This window comes from Scyliorhinus torazame, chromosome 1 (genome assembly GCF_047496885.1).
Source record: "Scyliorhinus torazame isolate Kashiwa2021f chromosome 1, sScyTor2.1, whole genome shotgun sequence".
Lineage (NCBI taxonomy): Eukaryota > Metazoa > Chordata > Chondrichthyes > Carcharhiniformes > Scyliorhinidae > Scyliorhinus > Scyliorhinus torazame.
In genome coordinates, this window is record NC_092707.1 from 116517009 (window position 1) to 116535080 (window position 18072).

The window sequence follows — 18072 nt, forward strand, 5'->3', positions numbered from 1 at the left end:
TGGTGGGGGATTAGATTGGGGTGGGCAGTGGTGGGAGGATTGGATTAGGGGGTGGGAGGATCGGATTGTGGGGGCGGTGGTGGGAGGGTTAGATTGGGGGGGTGATGGTGGGGGATTCGATTCGTGGGTTGATGGTGGGGGATTAGATTGGGGAGGGCGGTGGTGGGAGGATTTGATTGGGGGGACGGTGGTGGGGGATTAGATTGGGAGGACGATGGTGGGAGGATGAGATTGGGTGAGCGGTGGTGGGGGACTAGATTGGGGAAGGCGGTGGCGGTAGGATTAGATTGAGGAGGGCGGTGGTGGGAGGATTAGATTGGGGGGGGGTGATGGTAGGAGGATTAGATTGGGGGGGTGATGCTGGGGTATTAGATTTGGGGGGACGATCGTGGGAGGATTAGACTGCGGGGGTGGTTGTGGGAGGATTAAATTGGGGGGGTGATCGTGGGAGGATTAGATTGGGGGGGTGGTGGTGGGAGGATTAGTTTGGGGGGGTGATGGTGGGGGATTAGATTGGGACGGCGGTGGTGGAGGATTGGATTGGGGGTCGAGGGTGGGGTGGTTAGATTGGGGGGGCGATGGTGGGAGGGTTAGATTGGAGGGGTGATGGTGGGGGATTAGATTGGGAATGCGGTGGTGGGAGGATTAGATTGGGGGGGTGGTGGTGGGAGGATTAGTTTGGGGGGGCGGTGGTGGGAGCAGTAGATTGGGGGCCAGTGGTGGGAGGATTAGATTGGGGGGACGGTGGTGGGGGGATTGGATTGGGGGGGCGATGGTGGGAGGATTAGATTGGGGGGCAGTGGTGAGAGGATTGGATTGGGGGGGGCGATGTTGGGAGTATTAGATTGTGGGGGTGATGGTGGGGGAATAGATTGGGGGGGGGCAGTGGTGGGAGGATTAGATTGGGGGGGCGATGATGGGAGGATTAGATTGGGGGGGGGCGATGGTGGGCGATTAGATTCGAGGGGCAGTGGTGGGAGGATTGGATTGGTTGGGTGGGAGGATTATATTGGGGGGCTGTGGTGGGAGGATTGGATTGGGGGGGGCGATGTTGGGAGGATTAGATTGGGGGGGCGATGGTCGGAGGATTAGATTGGGGGGGAGGTGTTGGGAGGAATAGATTGGGGGTGTGGTGGTGGGAGGATTAGATTGGGGGGGACGATGGTGGGGCATTAAATTTGGGGGGCGATGGTGGGAGGATTAGATTGGGGGGGTGGTGATGGGAGGATTAGATTGGGGGGTTGATGGTCGGGGACTGGATCGGGGGGGCAGTGGTGGGAGGATTGGATTGGGGGGGTGGGAGGATTATATTGCGGGGGCAGTGGTGGGAGGATTCGATTGAGGGATTGGGAGGATTAGATTGGGGGGGCGGTGGTGGGAGGATTGGATTGGTGGGGCGATGGTGGGAGAATTAAATTGGGGGGGCGATGGTGGGAGGATTAGATTCGGGGGGGGTGATGGTGGGGGATTAGATTGGGGGGGCAGTGGTGGGAGGATTGGATTGGGGGGGACGATGGTGGGGCATTAGATTGGGGGGGTTTTGGTGGGAGGATTGGATTGGGGGGGTGGGAGGATTAGATTGGGGGGCGGTGGTGGGAGGATTAGATTGGGGGGCGGTGGTGGGTGGGTTAGATTGGGGGTCGATGGTGGGAGGATTAGATTGGGGGGGCGATGGTGGTAGGATTAGATTGGGGGGGCGATGGGCGGAGGATTAGATTGGGGGCGATGGTGGGAGGATTAGATGGGGGGGTGATGTTGGGGGATTAGATTGGGGGGGCAGTGGTGGGAGGATTGGATTAGGGGGGTGGGAGGATTAGATTGGGGGGCGGTGGTTGGTGGGTTAGATTGGGGGTGGTGGTGCTGGGGGATTAGATTGGGGGTGCAGTGGTGGGAGGATTGGATTTGGGGGGTGGGAGGATTAGATTGGAGGGCGGTGGTGGGAGGGTTAGATTGGGGGGGCGGTGGTGGGAGGAGTAGATTGGGGGGGTGATGGTGGGGGATTAGATTGGGGAGGACGATGGTGGGGGATTAGATTGGGAGGACGGTCGTGGGAGGATTGGATTGGGGGGGCGATAGTGGGAGGATTAGATTGGGGGGGCAGTGGTGGGAGGATTGGATTGGGGGCGATGGTGGGAGGATTAGATGGGGGGGTGATGTTGGGGGATTAGATTGGGGGGGCAGTGGTGGGAGGATTGGATTAGGGGGGTGGGAGGATTAGATTGGGGGGCGGTGGTTGGTGGGTTAGATTGGGGGTGGTGGTGCTGGGGGATTAGATTGGGGGTGCAGTGGTGGGAGGATTGGATTTGGGGGGTGGGAGGATTAGATTGGAGGGCGGTGGTGGGAGGGTTAGATTGGGGGGGCGGTGGTGGGAGGAGTAGATTGGGGGGGTGATGGTGGGGGATTAGATTGGGGAGGACGATGGTGGGGGATTAGATTGGGAGGACGGTCGTGGGAGGATTGGATTGGGGGGGCGATAGTGGGAGGATTAGATTGGGGGGGCAGTGGTGGGAGGATTAGATTGGGGGGGCAGTGGTGGGAGGATTAGATTGGGGGGGACGATGGTGGGGCATTAAATTTGGGGGGCGATGGTGGGAGGATTAGATTGGGGGGGTGGTGATGGGAGGATTAGATTGGGGGGTTGATGGTCGGGGACTGGATCGGGGGGGGCAGTGGTGGGAGGATTGGATTGGGGGGGTGGGAGGATTATATTGCGGGGGCAGTGGTGGGAGGATTCGATTGGGGGGTTGGGAGGATTAGATTGGGGGGGCGGTGGTGGGAGGATTGGATTGGTGGGGCGATGGTGGGAGAATTAAATTGGGGGGGCGATGGTGGGAGGATTAGATTCGGGGGGGGTGATGGTGGGGGATTAGATTGGGGGGGCAGTGGTGGGAGGATTGGATTGGGGGGACGATGGTGGGGCATTAGATTGGGGGGGTAGTGGTGGGAGGATTGGATTGGGGGGGTGGGAGGATTAGATTGGGGGGTGGTGGTGGGAGGATTAGATTGGGGGGCGGTGGTGGGTGGGTTAGATTGGGGGTCGATGGTGGGAGGATTAGATTGGGGGGGCGATGGTGGGAGGATTAGATTGGGGGGGCGATGGGCGGAGGATTAGATGGGGGGGTGATGTTGGGGGATTAGATTGGGGGGGCAGTGGTGGGAGGATTGGATTAGGGGGGTTGGAGGGTTAGATTGGGGGGCGGTGGTTGGTGGGTTAGATTGGGGGTGGTGGTGCTGGGGGATTAGATTGGGGGTGCAGTGGTGGGAGGATTGGATTTGGGGGGTGGGAGGATTAGATTGGAGGGCGGTGGTGGGAGGGTTAGATTGGGGGGGCGGTGGTGGGAGGAGTAGATTGGGGGGGTGATGGTGGGGGATTAGATTGGAGGGGGCAGTTGTGGGAGGATTGGATTGGAGCGACGGGAGGATTAGATTGGGGGGGCGGTGGTGGGAGGGTTATATTGGGGGGGCGGTGGTGGGAGGAGTAGATTGGGGAGGACGATGGTGGGGGATTAGATTGGGAGGATGGTCGTGGGAGGATTGGATTGGGGGGGCGATAGTGGGAGTATTAGATTGGGGGGGCAGTGGTGGGAGGATTAGATTGGGGGGGCAGTGGTGGGAGGATTAGATTGGGGGGGACGATGGTGGGGCATTAAATTTGGGGGGCGATGGTGGGAGGATTAGATTGGGGGGGTGGTGATGGGAGGATTAGATTGGGGGGTTGATGGTCGGGGACTGGATCGGGGGGGGCAGTGGTGGGAGGATTGGATTGGGGGGGTGGGAGGATTATATTGCGGGGGCAGTGGTGGGAGGATTCGATTGGGGGGTTGGGAGGATTAGATTGGGGGGGCGGTGGTGGGAGGATTGGATTGGTGGGGCGATGGTGGGAGAATTAAATTGGGGGGGCGATGGTGGGAGGATTAGATTCGGGGGGGGTGATGGTGGGGGATTAGATTGGGGGGCAGTGGTGGGAGGATTGGATTGGGGGGACGATGGTGGGGCATTAGATTGGGGGGGTAGTGGTGGGAGGATTGGATTGGGGGGGTGGGAGGATTAGATTGGGGGGTGGTGGTGGGAGGATTAGATTGGGGGGCGGTGGTGGGTGGGTTAGATTGGGGGTCGATGGTGGGAGGATTAGATTGGGGGGGGGCGATGGTGGGAGGATTAGATTGGGGGGGCGATGGGCGGAGGATTAGATGGGGGGGGTGATGTTGGGGGATTAGATTGGGGGGGGCAGTGGTGGGAGGATTGGATTAGGGGGGTTGGAGGGTTAGATTGGGGGGCGGTGGTTGGTGGGTTAGATTGGGGGTGGTGGTGCTGGGGGATTAGATTGGGGGTGCAGTGGTGGGAGGATTGGATTTGGGGGGTGGGAGGATTAGATTGGAGGGCGGTGGTGGGAGGGTTAGATTGGGGGGGCGGTGGTGGGAGGAGTAGATTGGGGGGGTGATGGTGGGGGATTAGATTGGAGGGGGCAGTTGTGGGAGGATTGGATTGGAGCGATGGGAGGATTAGATTGGGGGGGCGGTGGTGGGAGGGTTATATTGGGGGGGCGGTGGTGGGAGGAGTAGATTGGGGAGGACGATGGTGGGGGATTAGATTGGGAGGATGGTCGTGGGAGGATTGGATTGGGGGGGCGATAGTGGGAGTATTAGATTGGGGGGGCAGTGGTGGGAGGATTAGATTGGGGGGGCAGTGGTGGGAGGATTAGATTGGGGGGGCAGTGGTGGGAGGATTAGATTGGGGGAACGGTGGTGGGGGGATTAGATTGGGAGGAACAATGGTGGGGAAATTAAATTGGGGGGGCGATGGTGGGAGGATTAGATTGGGGGGCAGTGGTGAGAGGATTGGATTGGGGGGGCGATGTTGGGAGTATTAGATTGTGGGGGTGATGGTGGGGGATTAGATTGGGGGGGCGATGATGGGAGGATTAGATTGGGGGGGTGATGGTGGGCGATTAGATTAGAGGGGCAGTGGTGGGAGGATTGGATTGGGGGGGTGGGAGTATTATATTGGGGGGGCAGTGGTGGGAGGATTGGATTCGCGGGGCGATGTTGGGAGGATTAGATTGGGGGGTAGATGGTGGGAGGATTAGATTGGGGGGGCGGTGGTGGGAGGAATAGATTTGGGGGGCGGTGGTGGGTGGAAGGATTAGATTGGGGGGGACGATGGTGGGGCATTAGATTGGGGGGGCGATGTTAGGAGGATTAGATTGGGGGGGTGGTGATGGGAGTATTAGATTGGGGGGGTGATGGTGGTGGACTGGATTGGGGGGGCAGTGGTGGGAGGATTGGATTGGGTGGGTGGGTGGATTATATTGCGGGGGCAGTGGTGGGAGGATTCGATTGGGGGATTCGGAGGATTAGATTGGGGGGGCGGTGGTGGGAAGATTGGATTGGGGGGGGCGATGGTGGGAGAATTAAATTGGGGGGGGCGATGGTGGGAGGATTAGATTCGGGGGGGTGATGGTGGGGGATTAGATTGGGGCGGCAGTGGTGGGAGGATTGGATTGGGGGGGGACGATGGTGGGGTATTAGATTGGGGGGGCAGTGGTGGGAGGATTGGATTGGGGGGGTGGGAGGATTAGATTGGGGGGCGGTGGTGGGAGGATTAGATTGGGGGGCGGTGGTGGGTGGGTTAGATTGGGGGTCGATGGTGGGAGGATTAGATTGGAGGGGCGATGGTGGGAGGATTAGATTGGGGGGGCGATGGTGGGAGGATTAGATTGAGGGGCGATGGTGGGAGGATTAGGTTGGGGGGGTGATGTTGGGGGATTAGATTGGGGGGGCAGTGGTGGGAGGATTGGATTGGGGGGGTGGGAGGATTAGATTGGAGGACGGTGGTTGGTGGATTAGATTGGGGGGGTGATGGTGGGAGGATTGGATTGGGGGGGTGGGAGGTTTAGATTGGGGGTCGGTGGTGGGAGGGTTAGATTGGGGGGGGCGGTGGTGGGAGGATTAGATTGGGGGGCAGAGGTGGGAGGATTGGATTGGGGGGGGCGATGGTGGGAGGATTAGATTGGGGGGGGCAGTGGTGGGAGGATTAGATTGGGGGGCAGTGGTGGGAGGATTAGATTGGGGGGACGGTGGTGGGGGGATTGGATTGGGGGGGCGATGGTGGGAGGATTAGATTGGGGGGCAGTGGTGAGAGGATTGGATTGGGGGGGCGATGTTGGGAGTATTAGATTGTGGGGGTGATGGTGGGGGAATAGATTGGGGGGCAGTGGTGGGAGGATTAGATTGGGGGGGCGATGATGGGAGGATTAGATTGGGGGGGGCGATGGTGGGCGATTAGATTAGAGGGGCAGTGGTGGGAGGATTGGATTGTGGAGGTGTGAGGATTATATTGGGGGCGCAGTGGTGGGAGGATTGGTTTGGGGGGGCGATGTTGGGAGGATTAGATTGGGGGGGCGATGGTGGGAGGATTATATTGGCGGGGCGGTGGTGGGAGGAATAGATTGGGGGGGCGGTGGTGGGAGGATTAGATTGGGGGGCAGTGGTGAGAGGATTGGATTGGGGGGGCGATGTTGGGAGTATTAGATTGTGGGGGGTGATGGTGGGGGATTAGATTGGGGGGGCGATGATGGGAGGATTAGATTGGGGGGGTGATGGTGGGCGATTTGATTAGAGGGGCAGTGGTGGGAGGATTGGATTGGGGGGGTGGGAGTATTATATTGGGGGGGCAGTGGTGGGAGGATTGGATTCGGGGGCGATATTGGGAGGATTAGATTGTGGGGTAGATGGTGGGAGGATTAGATTGGGGGGGCGGTGGTGGGAGGAATAGATTTGGGGGGCGGTGGTGGGTGGAAGGATTAGATTGGGGGGGACGATGGTGGGGCATTAGATTGGGGGGGCGATGGTGGGAGGATTAGATTGGGGGGGTGGTGATGGGAGTATTAGATTGGGGGGGTGATGGTGGGGGACTGGATTGGGGGGCAGTGGTGGGAGGATTGGATTGGGTGGGTGGGAGGATTATATTGCGGGGGCAGTGGTGGGAGGATTCGATTGGGGGGTTGGGAGGATTAGATTGGGTGGGCGGTGGTGGGAGGATTGGATTGGGGGGGACGATGGTGGGAGAATTAAATTGGGGGGGCGATGGTGGGAGGATTAGATTCGGGGGGGTGATGGTGGGGGATTAGATTGGGGCGGCAGTGGTGGGAGGATTGGATTGGGGGGGGACGATGGTGGGGTATTAGATTGGGGGGGCAGTGTTGGGAGGATTGGATTGGGGGGGTGGGAGGATTAGATTGGGGGGCGGTGGTGGCAGGATTAGATTGTGGGGCGGTGGTGGGTGGGTTAGATTGGGGGTCGATGGTGGGAGGATTAGATTGGAGGGGCGATGGTGGGAGGATTAGATTGGGGTGGCGATGGTGGGAGGATTAGATTGGGGGGCGATGGTGGGAGCATTAGATTGGGGGGGTGATGTTGGGGGATTAGATTGGGGGGGCAGTGGTGGGAGGATTGGATTGGGGGGGTGGGAGGATTAGATTGGGGGACGGTGGTTGGTGGATTAGATTGGGGGGGGTTATGGTGGGAGGATTGGATTGGGGGGGTGGGAGGTTTAGATTGGGGGTCGGTGGTGGGAGGGTTAGATTGGGGGTGCGGTGGTGGGAGGATTAGATTGGGGGGCAGAGGTGGGAGGATTGGATTGGGGGGGCGATGGTGGGAGGATTAGATTGGGGGGGTGGTGGTGGGAGGATTAGTTTGGGGGGGTGGTGGTGGGAGCCGTAGATTGGGGAGGACGATGGTGGGGGATTAGATTGGGAGGACGGTCGTGGGAGGATTTGATTGTTGGGGACGATAGTGGGAGGATTAGATTGGGGGGCAGTGGTGGGAGGATTAGATTGGGGGGCAGTGGTGGGAGGATTAGATTGGGGGGACGGTGGTGGGGGGATTGGATTGGGGGGGCGATGGTGGGAGGATTAGATTGGGGGGCAGTGGTGAGAGGATTGGATTGGGGGGGGCGATGTTGGGAGTATTAGATTGTGGGGGTGATGGTGGGGGAATAGATTGGGGGGCAGTGGTGGGAGGATTAGATTGGGGGGGCGATGATGGGAGGATTAGATTGGGGGGGGCGATGGTGGGCGATTAGATTAGAGGGGCAGTGGTGGGAGGATTGGATTGGGGGTGTGTGAGGATTATATTGGGGGGGCAGTGGTGGGAGGATTGGATTGGGGGGGCGATGTTGGGAGGATTAGATTGGGGGGGCGATGGTGGGAGGATTAGATTGGCGGGGCGGTGGTGGGAGGAATAGATTGGGGAGGCGGTGGTGGGAGGATTAGATTGGGGGGGACGATGGTGGGGCATTAGATTGGGGGGGCGATGGTGGTAGGATTAGATTGGGTGGGTGGTGATGGGAGGATTAGATTGCAGGGGTGATGGTGGGGGACTGGATTGGGGGGGGCAGTGGTGGGAGTATTGGATTGGGGGGGTGGGAGGATTATATTTCGGGGGCAGTGGTGGGAGGACTCGATTGGGGGGTTGGGAGGATTAGATTGGGGGGGCGGTCGTGGGAGGATTGGATTGGGGGGGCGATGGTGGGAGAATTAAATTGGGGGGGCGATGGTGGGAGGATTAGATTAGGGGTGGGTGATGGTGGGGGATTAGATTGGGGGGGCAGTGGTGGGAGGATTGGATTGGGGGGGACGATGGTGGGGCATTAGATTGGGGGGGGCAGTGGTGGGAGGATTGGATTGGGGGGGTGGGAGGATTAGATTGTGGGGCGGTGGTGGGAGGATTAGATTGGGGGGTGGCGGTAGGAGGATTAGATTGGGGGGGCGATGGTGGGAGGATTAGATTGGGGGCGATGGTGGGAGGATTAGATTGGGGGGGTGATGTTGGGGGATTAGATTGGTGGGGCAGTGGTGGCAGGATTGGATTAGGGGGGTGGGAGGATTAGATTTGGGGGCGGTGGTTGGTGGGTTAGATTGGGGGGGGTGTTGGTGGGGGATTAGATTGGGGGTGCAGTGGTGGGAGGATTGGATTTGGGGGGTGGGAGGATTAGATTGGGGGGCGGTGGTGGGAGGGTTAGATTGGGGGGCGGTGGTGGGAGGAGTAGATTGGGGGGGTGATGGTGGGGGATTAGATTGGGGGGGCAGTTGTGGGAGGATTGGATTGGGGCGGTGGGAGGATTAGATTGGGGGGCGGTGGTGGGAGGGTTAGATTGGGGGGGCGGTGGTGGGAGGAGTAGATTGGGGAGGACGATGGTGGGGGATTAGATTGGGAGGATGGTCGTGGGAGGATTAGATTGTGGGGGCAGTGGTGGGAGGATTAGATTGGGGGGGCAGTGGTGGGAGGATTAGATTGGGGGGACGGTGGTGGGGGGGATTAGATTGGGAGGAACGATGGTGGGGAAATTAAATTGGGGGGGGCGATGGTGCGAGGATTAGATTGGGGGCAGTGGTGAGAGGATTGGATTGGTGGGGCGATGTTGGGAGTATTAGATTGTGGGGGTGATGGTGGGGGATTAGATTGGGGGGCGATGATGGGAGGATTAGATTGGGGGGGTGATGGTGGGCGATTAGATTAGAGGGGCAGTGGTGGGAGGATTGGATTGGGGGGGGTGGGAGTATTATATTGGGGGGGCAGTGGTGGGAGGATTGGATTGGGGGGGCGATGTTGGGAGGATTAGATTGGGGGGGACGATGGTGGGGCATTAGATTGGGGGGGCGAAGGTGGGAGGATTAGATTGGGGGGGTGGTGATGGGAGTATTAGATTGGGGGGTGATGGTGGGGGACTGGATTGGGGGGGCAGTGGTGGGAGGATTGGATTGGGTGGGTGGTGATGGGAGTATTAGATTGGGGGGGTGATGGTGAGGGACTGGATTGGGGGGGCAGTGGTGGGAGTATTGGATTGGGGGGGTGGGAGGATTATATTGCGGTGGCAGTGGTGGGAGGATTCGATTGGGGGGTTGGGAGGATTAGATTGGGGGGCGGTGGTGGGAGGATTGGATTGGGGGGGACGATGGTTGGAGAATTAAATTGGGGGGGCGATGGTGGGAGGATTAGATTCGGGGGGGTGATGGTGGGGGATTAGATTGGGGGGGGCAGTGGTGGGAGGATTGGATTGGGGGGACGATGGTGGGGTATTAGATTGGGGGGGCAGTGGTGGGAGGATTGGATTGGGGGGGTGGGAGGATTAGATTGGGGGGCGGTGGTGGGAGGATTAGATTGGGGGGCGCTGGTGGTTGGGTTAGATTGGGGGTCGATGGTGGGAGGATTAGATTGGGGGGGCGAAGGTGGGAGGATTAGATTGGGGGGGCGATGGTGGGAGGATTAGATTGGGGGGCGATGGTGGGAGGATTGGATTGGGGGATGATGTTGGGGGATTAGATTGGGGGGGCAGTGGTGGGAGGATTGGATTGGGGGGGTGGGAGGATTAGATTGGGGGGCGGTGGTTGGTGGGTTAGATTGGGGAGGGTGATGGTGGGGGATTAGATTGGGGGGGCAGTGGTGGGAGGATTGGATTGGGGGGGTGGGAGGTTTAGATTGGGGGTCGTTGGTGGGAGGGTTAGATTGGGGGGGCGGTGGTGGGAGGATTAGATTGGGGGGGTGATGGTGGGGGATTAGATTGGGGGGGCAGTGGTGGGAGGATTGGATTGGGGCGATGGGAGGATTAGATTGGGGGGCGGTGGTGGGAGGGTTAGATTGGGGGGGCGGTGGTGGAAGGATTAGATTGGGGGGGCGGTGGTGGGAGGATTAGATTGGGGTGAGGTGTTGGGATGACTGGATGAGTCGGAGGATTAGATTGGGGCCTGGTGGGGATGTGTGAGTGAGAGCATGATTGGTCTCAAGGGTTGGAAATTCACCAGATGTTTATGTGAACCAGGGGTGAAATTCTCCGGTATCGGCGCGATGTCCGCTGACCGGCGCCAAAAACGGCGCAAATCAGTCGGACATCGCGCCGCCCCAAAGATGCGGAATGCTCCGCACCTTGGGGGGCCGAGCCCTAACCTTGAGGGGCTAGGCCCTCGCCGGACTGATTTCCGCCCCGCCATCTGGCGGAAAAGCCCTATGGTGCCCCGCCAGCTGGCGCGGAAATGACCTTGCCGGGTGGCGCATGCGCGGGAGCGTTAGCAGCCGCTGACGGTATCCCCGCACATGCGCTGTGGAGGGAGACTCTTCCGCCTCTGCCATGGTGGAGACCGTGGCGAAGGCGGAAGGAAAAGAGTGCCCCCACTGCACAGGCCCGCCCGCGGATCGGTGGGCCCCGATCGTGCGCCAGGCCACCGTGGGGGCACCCCCCCGGGGCCAGATCGCCCCGCGCCCCCCCCCCCCCCCCCCCCCCCCAGGACCCCAGAGCCCTCCCGCGCCGCCTTGTCCCGCCGGTAAGAGAGGTGGTTTAATCCACGCCGGCGGGACAAGCATTCTAGCTGCGGGACTTCGGCCCATCCGGTCGGAGAATCGCGGGCGGGGGGGCGGGGGGGGGGGCCCGCCAACCGGCACGGCGCGATTCCCGCCCCCGCAGAATCTCCGGTGCCGGAGAATTCGGAAACTGGCAGGGGCGGGATTCACGCCAGCCCCCGGCGATTCTCCAACCCGGCTGGGGGTCGGAGAAGCTCGCCCCAGATTTGTACTCACTAATCTGACGCCAACTTGTTCCCAATACACCTTCCTGTGTTGGAACCTATTTAGTGCAGGACAGACTCCCAGTTGTATATCTGCTCTGTACAATACTGGAAGTGTTTCACTGCACTGCTTACTGCAGCTCCCTAAAGGGCCTGGCCAACAACTGTCTGCCTGAGTCATATTTGAAGAACAAATTGATTTGAAGCCCAGTGGAATAAATTACTGTGGGAGCTGTAGGAATGAATCATCACTGTATAGCTGCTGCCTGGTTCCTGCAAACAACCTCTCGACATGCATTGTCTCAGTGAGGCAGAGGCACATTGGAATGCAAGAGTCCAGACAACACTGCCTTCGAGCCAACATTGGTACTTTAACGTAGCCACTCGTCAACTGTAAGTTTGAAGACAGTTTGACTGTGCAGAGCGTCAGAGTTGAACCTGATTCTGTCCTCACCCAGCGCTCCAAGAGTTAATTAATAGCAATCACAAGCTTGAACTCAACAGGTAATGGATATCGAGGCTGAGACCTTCTAGTTTGTATTTGGGCTTTGCGCCATCAGGAGACAGTATACTTTCTGCGTGTGACTCCGAATGACATTTTTTTCCCATTTCTGCATAGATTGTGAGCTTCAGTCTGATAATGGGCATTGTAAAGTACACCACATCAGATGTTACAACTGTGGTCGTAGAAAGAGTAAGCAGGAAGATGAGTGTTGTGGAGACAGAGGCGGTCACAGTAATCGGTGTGCCAAAGAGAAATCAGACGAACACTACTTTGACTCCAGGATTAATGATGTTTCCTCAAAGCACCTTCAAGAAAAGAGGTTGGTCATAAGTTAATAATCTAAAAATATAAACAGAATCTTAAAAATCCGATCATTTGCTTCCCTTGCAAATCAATTTCCTGGTTGCACCAAACTGGTGCAACATGATGACATCATCATATAACATCTCAGTCGTCATGGTGTCACTTTTGCCTTTGAGGTTGCAGGTTGAAGTCCCACTTTTGAGCACAAAAAACAAAGCTGACACTCCAGTGCAGTACTGAGGGAACGCTGCATTGTCAGAGGTGCCGAGTTTCAGATGAGACCTTAAACTAAGGCCCTATCTGCCTGCTGGGGTGGATGTAAAAAATGCCACGGCACTATTTTGAAGAAAAATCTGGTCATTGTGATATTGCTGATTGTGGGATCTCCCTATACACAGATTGGCTGCCACGTTTCCAACACAACGGTGATTGCACTTCAGAAAGTATTTCATTGACTGTATTGTGCTTTGAGACATCTGGGGCGCGATTCTCCGACCCCCCACCGGGTTGGAGAATCGCCGGGGGCCGGCGTGAATTCCCCCACCGGTGTGTCCCGAATTCTCCGCCACCGGAGATTCGGCGGGGGTGGGAATCGCGCCGCGCCGGTCGGCGGAAATCGTGCCGGTCGGCGGGCCCACCCCCGGCGATTCTCTGGTCCGCGATGGGCTGAAGTCCCGCCCTGTCAACCCACGCAAGCCGGTGTGGATTGAACCACCTTTCGAACGGCGGGACAAGGCGGCGCGGGCGGGCTCCAGGGTCCTGGGGGGGGGGGCGATCTGGCGCCGGGGGGTGCCCCCACGGTGGCCTGGCCCGCGATCCTGTGCTGTGGGGGCACTCTTTTCAATCCGCCTTCGCCATGGTCTTCACTATGGCGGAGGCGGAAGAGATCACCTCCACTGCGCATGCGCGGGGATGCCGTGAGCGGCCGCTGATGCTCCCGCGCATGCGTCGCACGGCAAAGTCATTTCCGCGCCAGCTGGCGGGGCGCCAGAGGCCTTTCCCGCCAGCCGGCGGGGCGAAAATCAGTCCGGCGCGGGCCTAGCCCCTCAAGGTGAGGGCTCGCCCCTCAAGATGCGGAGAATTCCGCTCCTGTGGGGCGGCGCGATGCCGGACTGATTTGCGCCGTTTTTGGCGCCAGTCGGCGGACATCGCGCCGATTGCGGAGAATCCCGCCCCTGGTGCTATGACAGGCACTACATAAATGCAAGTATTCCTTTTTTTTATCACAATAACATTTCAGTGATATCATTACTTCAAGATCTTTAACCAATGTCAGTATAGTTCTTCTTCAATTGTCGCTGAGAACGAAAGATCTTTTGGCCGAACAATTTGACGACACAAAGCCAATTTCCAGTTCACAAATAGGCTCCGAGCATCCAATATGGTGAACGGGCAGTGTTTTTCCTCTAAAACCTCAGGCACTTTCGACCAGTTTACTTATTTACATAGGGTGTCTTTATTTATGGGTGGCATGGTAGCACAATGGTTTGCACAGTTGCTTCACAGCTCCAGGGTCCCAGGTTCGATTCCCGGCTTGGGTCACTGTCTGTGCGGAGTCTGCACGTTCTCCCCGTGTCTGCGTGGGTTTCCTCCGGGTGCTCCGGTTTCCTCCCACAGTCCAAAGATGTGCAGGTTAGGTGGATTGTCCATGCTAAATTGCCCTTAGTGTCCAGAAAGGTTAGGTGGGGTTATGGGGATAGGGTGGAGATGTGGGCTTAGATGGGGTGTTCTTTCCAAGGGTCGGTGCAGACTCGATGGGCCGAATGGCCTCCTTCTGCATTGTAAATTCTATGATTCTATGAAACAAACCACAAACACAAGTTCAAAATTCAACAGTATTTATAAACACAATTAACCCTTATATTACCCACATAAAATTTATATATATTTTTAAAACATTTTTTTCATTAGTGTCACAAGTTGGCAGGCTTACAATAACACTGCTATGAAGTTACTGTGTACTGTGAAAAGCCCCTAGTCGCCACACTCCAGTGCCTGTTCGGATACACAGAGGGAGAGTTCAAAATGCTCAATTCACCTAACAAGCACGTCTTTCAGGACTTGTGGGAGGAAACCGGAGCACCCGGAGGAAACCCACGCAGACACAGGGAGAAAGTGCAGACTCCACACAGTGACCCAAGCCGGGAATCGAACCCGGGTCCCTGGAACTGTGAAACAACAGTGCAAACCACTGTGCCACCAAGAGGATACCCCATATTCAAGCATACTACCCGGAAAGATGGTTTGGTAGGCTATGGATCTGGTCGCTGGAATTCCTCTGGCCCATCTTCACAAAGATGGTTCTCGCTGGCGGTCTTTTCCTTCCTTCCTTCTGGTAAGTCAAGATCACCTCGAACACTGTCTTTGCTGCTGGTGTGTCTGAGATGCTTACCTTTATCCCCCTCTCTCCCCGCCTTTCCAGAACTTCTCTGGCTTCCGGCCAATGAGGTCTCGGGAGGGGGTCCCAATACCCAGTGGGTTTCTTGATGTCTGCCTGACAGGACACCGGGGCCCGCTCCCAGATGTCCATCTCCATGGTGTTGCTTCCAAGTAACCTGCTTCCATATAAGGTAACGGCAGGAACTCTAGGTGACAGAAAGTCTTGCCCAATCTGGGTTTCTAACAATAGGCCAGTGCATTTCAAAGGGGTGCGATGATCTCCTGTTGGGCCTCAGTAGATTGCAATGATCTTTGATGGGTGATTGATGGGACAGGTCCAGATATGTTCTGGCAGCTTGTTTGTTGGTTGTGTAACCAAAGAGAAAATGCTGGAAAATCTCAGCAGGTCTGGCAGCATCTGTAGGGAGAGAAAAGAGCGAACATTTCGAGGCCAGATGACCCTTTGTCAAAGCTAAAAGACATAGAAAGTGGGAAATATTTATACTGTGGAGTGAGGGAATGAAAGATGAGTGATACCCACATAAACCAAGGGAACAGAATGCTAATGGCAGTCCCTAGAGAGAATAAAAGGTGTGAAAGGCCAAACAGCTAAGAAACTAAAATCAGAAGGAAAACTGTGACAGGTGGAAGGGGGAAGCAAAGGGGAGAAAAGGTAAGGAGGGGCGGCTAAGATGGGGAGGGGGGGGGAATATATGGATAAAGAAAGACAAGCAAGAAATAAAATGTAAAAGACAGTTAAAATGAAATGGAATGAAAACAAAGGGGTTGAGGTGGGGTAGAACTGATATCTGAAGTTGAATTCGATGTTGAGACCGGAAGGCTGTAGCGTGCCTAACCGGAAGATGAGATGCTGTTCCTCCAGTTTGCGTTGAGCTGCACTGGAATATTGCATCAGGCCAAGGACAGACATGTGGGCATGGCAGCGGGGTCTTGTGTTAAAATGGCAAGCAACAGAAAGGTCAGGGTCCTGAATGCGCACAGACCAAAGGTGCTCAGTAAAGCGATCACCCAGTCTGTGTTTAGTCTCTCCTATATAGAGGAGACCACATTGGGAGCAGCAAATGCAATAGACAAAATTTAAAGAGGTGCAAATGAAATGCTGCTTAACCTGCGTGTCGTGTTGGGTGTTCCGATGCACAAATGATCCAACACGGCTGTAGATGGTACAACTCTGTTTTATTGTCTTAACAACGACAACTACTAACTGCTGGCTTGGGTACGTGCTTCACCAGCTAACCTGCGGACCCAGCCCTAGCACTATCTTAGAGAGGCACTCAGCACATGGTGTATGTCTGAGTGGCACGCTGTGAGCTCTGTGCTCTGAGCTATCTCCTGGTAGAATGAGCGGGAACTGTGGTGTTCCCTGTTTTATAGTGCGTGTGCTCTCACTGGTGATTGGCTGCGATGTTATGTGTGAGCTGGTTGGTCCAACTACCTGTCCATCAGTGTGTGTGTGATTGCACCATGAAATGCTGATGTGGATATCATGACATCCCCCCCCTTTCACAAGGATATGTGCCTACATGCTAATAAATAGAAATGTGTACTGAGTGCATCTGAGTATGTGTGTGCAATATTTACAACATGTACATGAGGCTAAACTATATACAGAGGAAGGTGTCAGGTGCAACAGAGCAACGAGGTTGTACCAATAACAGAACAAATGCAATCAGCAAACGTCGAGAGAAAACTTCTGGAACAATGAACGACAAGAAAAGAAACTCGTTAACAGTACTGTAAAACAATTCAGTGAATCCAGTGTGCTGACAGGCTCATAAGTCAAGTCTCTCAGGTGGGCGACGAATTCGGGTTGACCGCCTCAAGGGTGGGTCAGGATCCACCGGCTGAGGAATGAGCCTGGCCACGGGCGAAAGAGGAAGAGGCAGAGTAGAGTGGCAGGAAGCTCAACAAAGTCGACATCAGGGACAACAGGAGGGCGTGGCAGCAGTGCATGATCTCATAGCGAGTACGGAACCAGACGAAGGGCCCTCCGATTACGGCGGCGAATGGAGCCATCGGGCATGCGATCCAGGAATGAGCGGGGAGCCACGTGGCGGGGAACCTCGGCGGTTGCCGACTAGCCACCCTCCGGTAGGTGTATGCGTACGTTGTCTCCAGACGCCAGGGCAGGAAGATCAGTCGCCCGAGCGTCATGTGCCACCTTCTGCTGAGCACGCTGTTGTTGCATCCTTCGCAATACTGGAGCATGGTCGGGGTCAGGAACATGAATGGACGGCACAGTGGTCCTGCGGGTGCGACCCATCAACAGCTGGGCTGGTGAGAGGCCCGTGGACAGTGGGGTCGAGCGATAGGCCAGCAGGGCTAAACAGAAGTCAGATCCGGCATCAGCAGCCTTGCAGAGGAGTCGCTTCACAATGTGGACGCCCTTTTCCGCCTTGCCATTCGACTGAGGATGCAAGGGACTGGACGTCACGTGTGTGAAGTTGTATGAAGTGGCAAAGGAAGACCATTCTTGGCTCGCAAAGCAAGGCCCGTTGTCAGACATGATGGTGAGTGGAATTCTATGGTGAGCAAAGGTTTCTTTGCATGTCCGGATGACAGCTGATGACGTCATGTCGTGCAGGCGTATGACCTCCGGATAACTTGAGAAGTAGTCAATCAGAATAATGTAGTCCCTGCTGAGCGCATGAAAAATGTCCACGCCCACCTTCGCCCAGGGGGATGTGTCCAACTCATGGGGCTGAAGGGTCTCAGGTGGTTGCGCCGGCTGAAACCTTTGGCAGGTGGGGCAGTTGAGCACCATGTTGGTGATGTCGTCGCTGATGCCTTGCCAGTGCACAGCATCTCGGGCCCTCCGCCTCCACTTTTCAACTCCGAGATGGCCTTCTTGCAGTTGTTCGAGGACAAGCCGGTGCATGCTGTGTGGGATCACGATCCGGTCCAACTTCAAGAGGACACCATCAATGACGGCCAAGTCGTCCCGGACATTGTAGAATTGTGGGCACTGCCCCTTGAGCCACCCTTCCGTCATGTGGCGCATTACACGCTGTAGAAGGGGGTCAGCCGTAGTCTCATGGCGAATGTGGGCCAGGCGTGCATCAGTGGCCGGCAGATTGGCCGATGTGAAGGCTACTTGTGCGTCGACCTGACAAACGAACCCCTCCGAGTCGGGCGGTGTGTTGACCGCCCTGGACAGAGCATCCGCGATGATGAGATCCTTCTCCGGGGTGTAGACAAGTTGGAAGTTGTACCTCCGGAGCTTGAGCAGAATGCGCTGGAGGCGAGGGGTCATATCGTTGAGGTCCTTCTGAATGATACCAACCAGGGGGCGATGGTCGGTCTCCAC

At 56.9% G+C, this 18072-nt stretch overlaps 1 protein-coding gene across 1 annotated transcript in view; it reads left to right on the top strand.

Moving 5' to 3' along the window:
* The window catches only part of LOC140411239 (uncharacterized), a 233364-nt gene that overhangs the window by 84663 nt on the left and 130629 nt on the right, over positions 1 to 18072 (top strand). The window contains exon 5 of the mRNA XM_072500354.1: positions 12177 to 12381. Within this exon, the coding sequence (XP_072356455.1) occupies positions 12177 to 12381 (205 nt within the window). The remainder of the gene's footprint in view (positions 1 to 12176; positions 12382 to 18072) is intronic.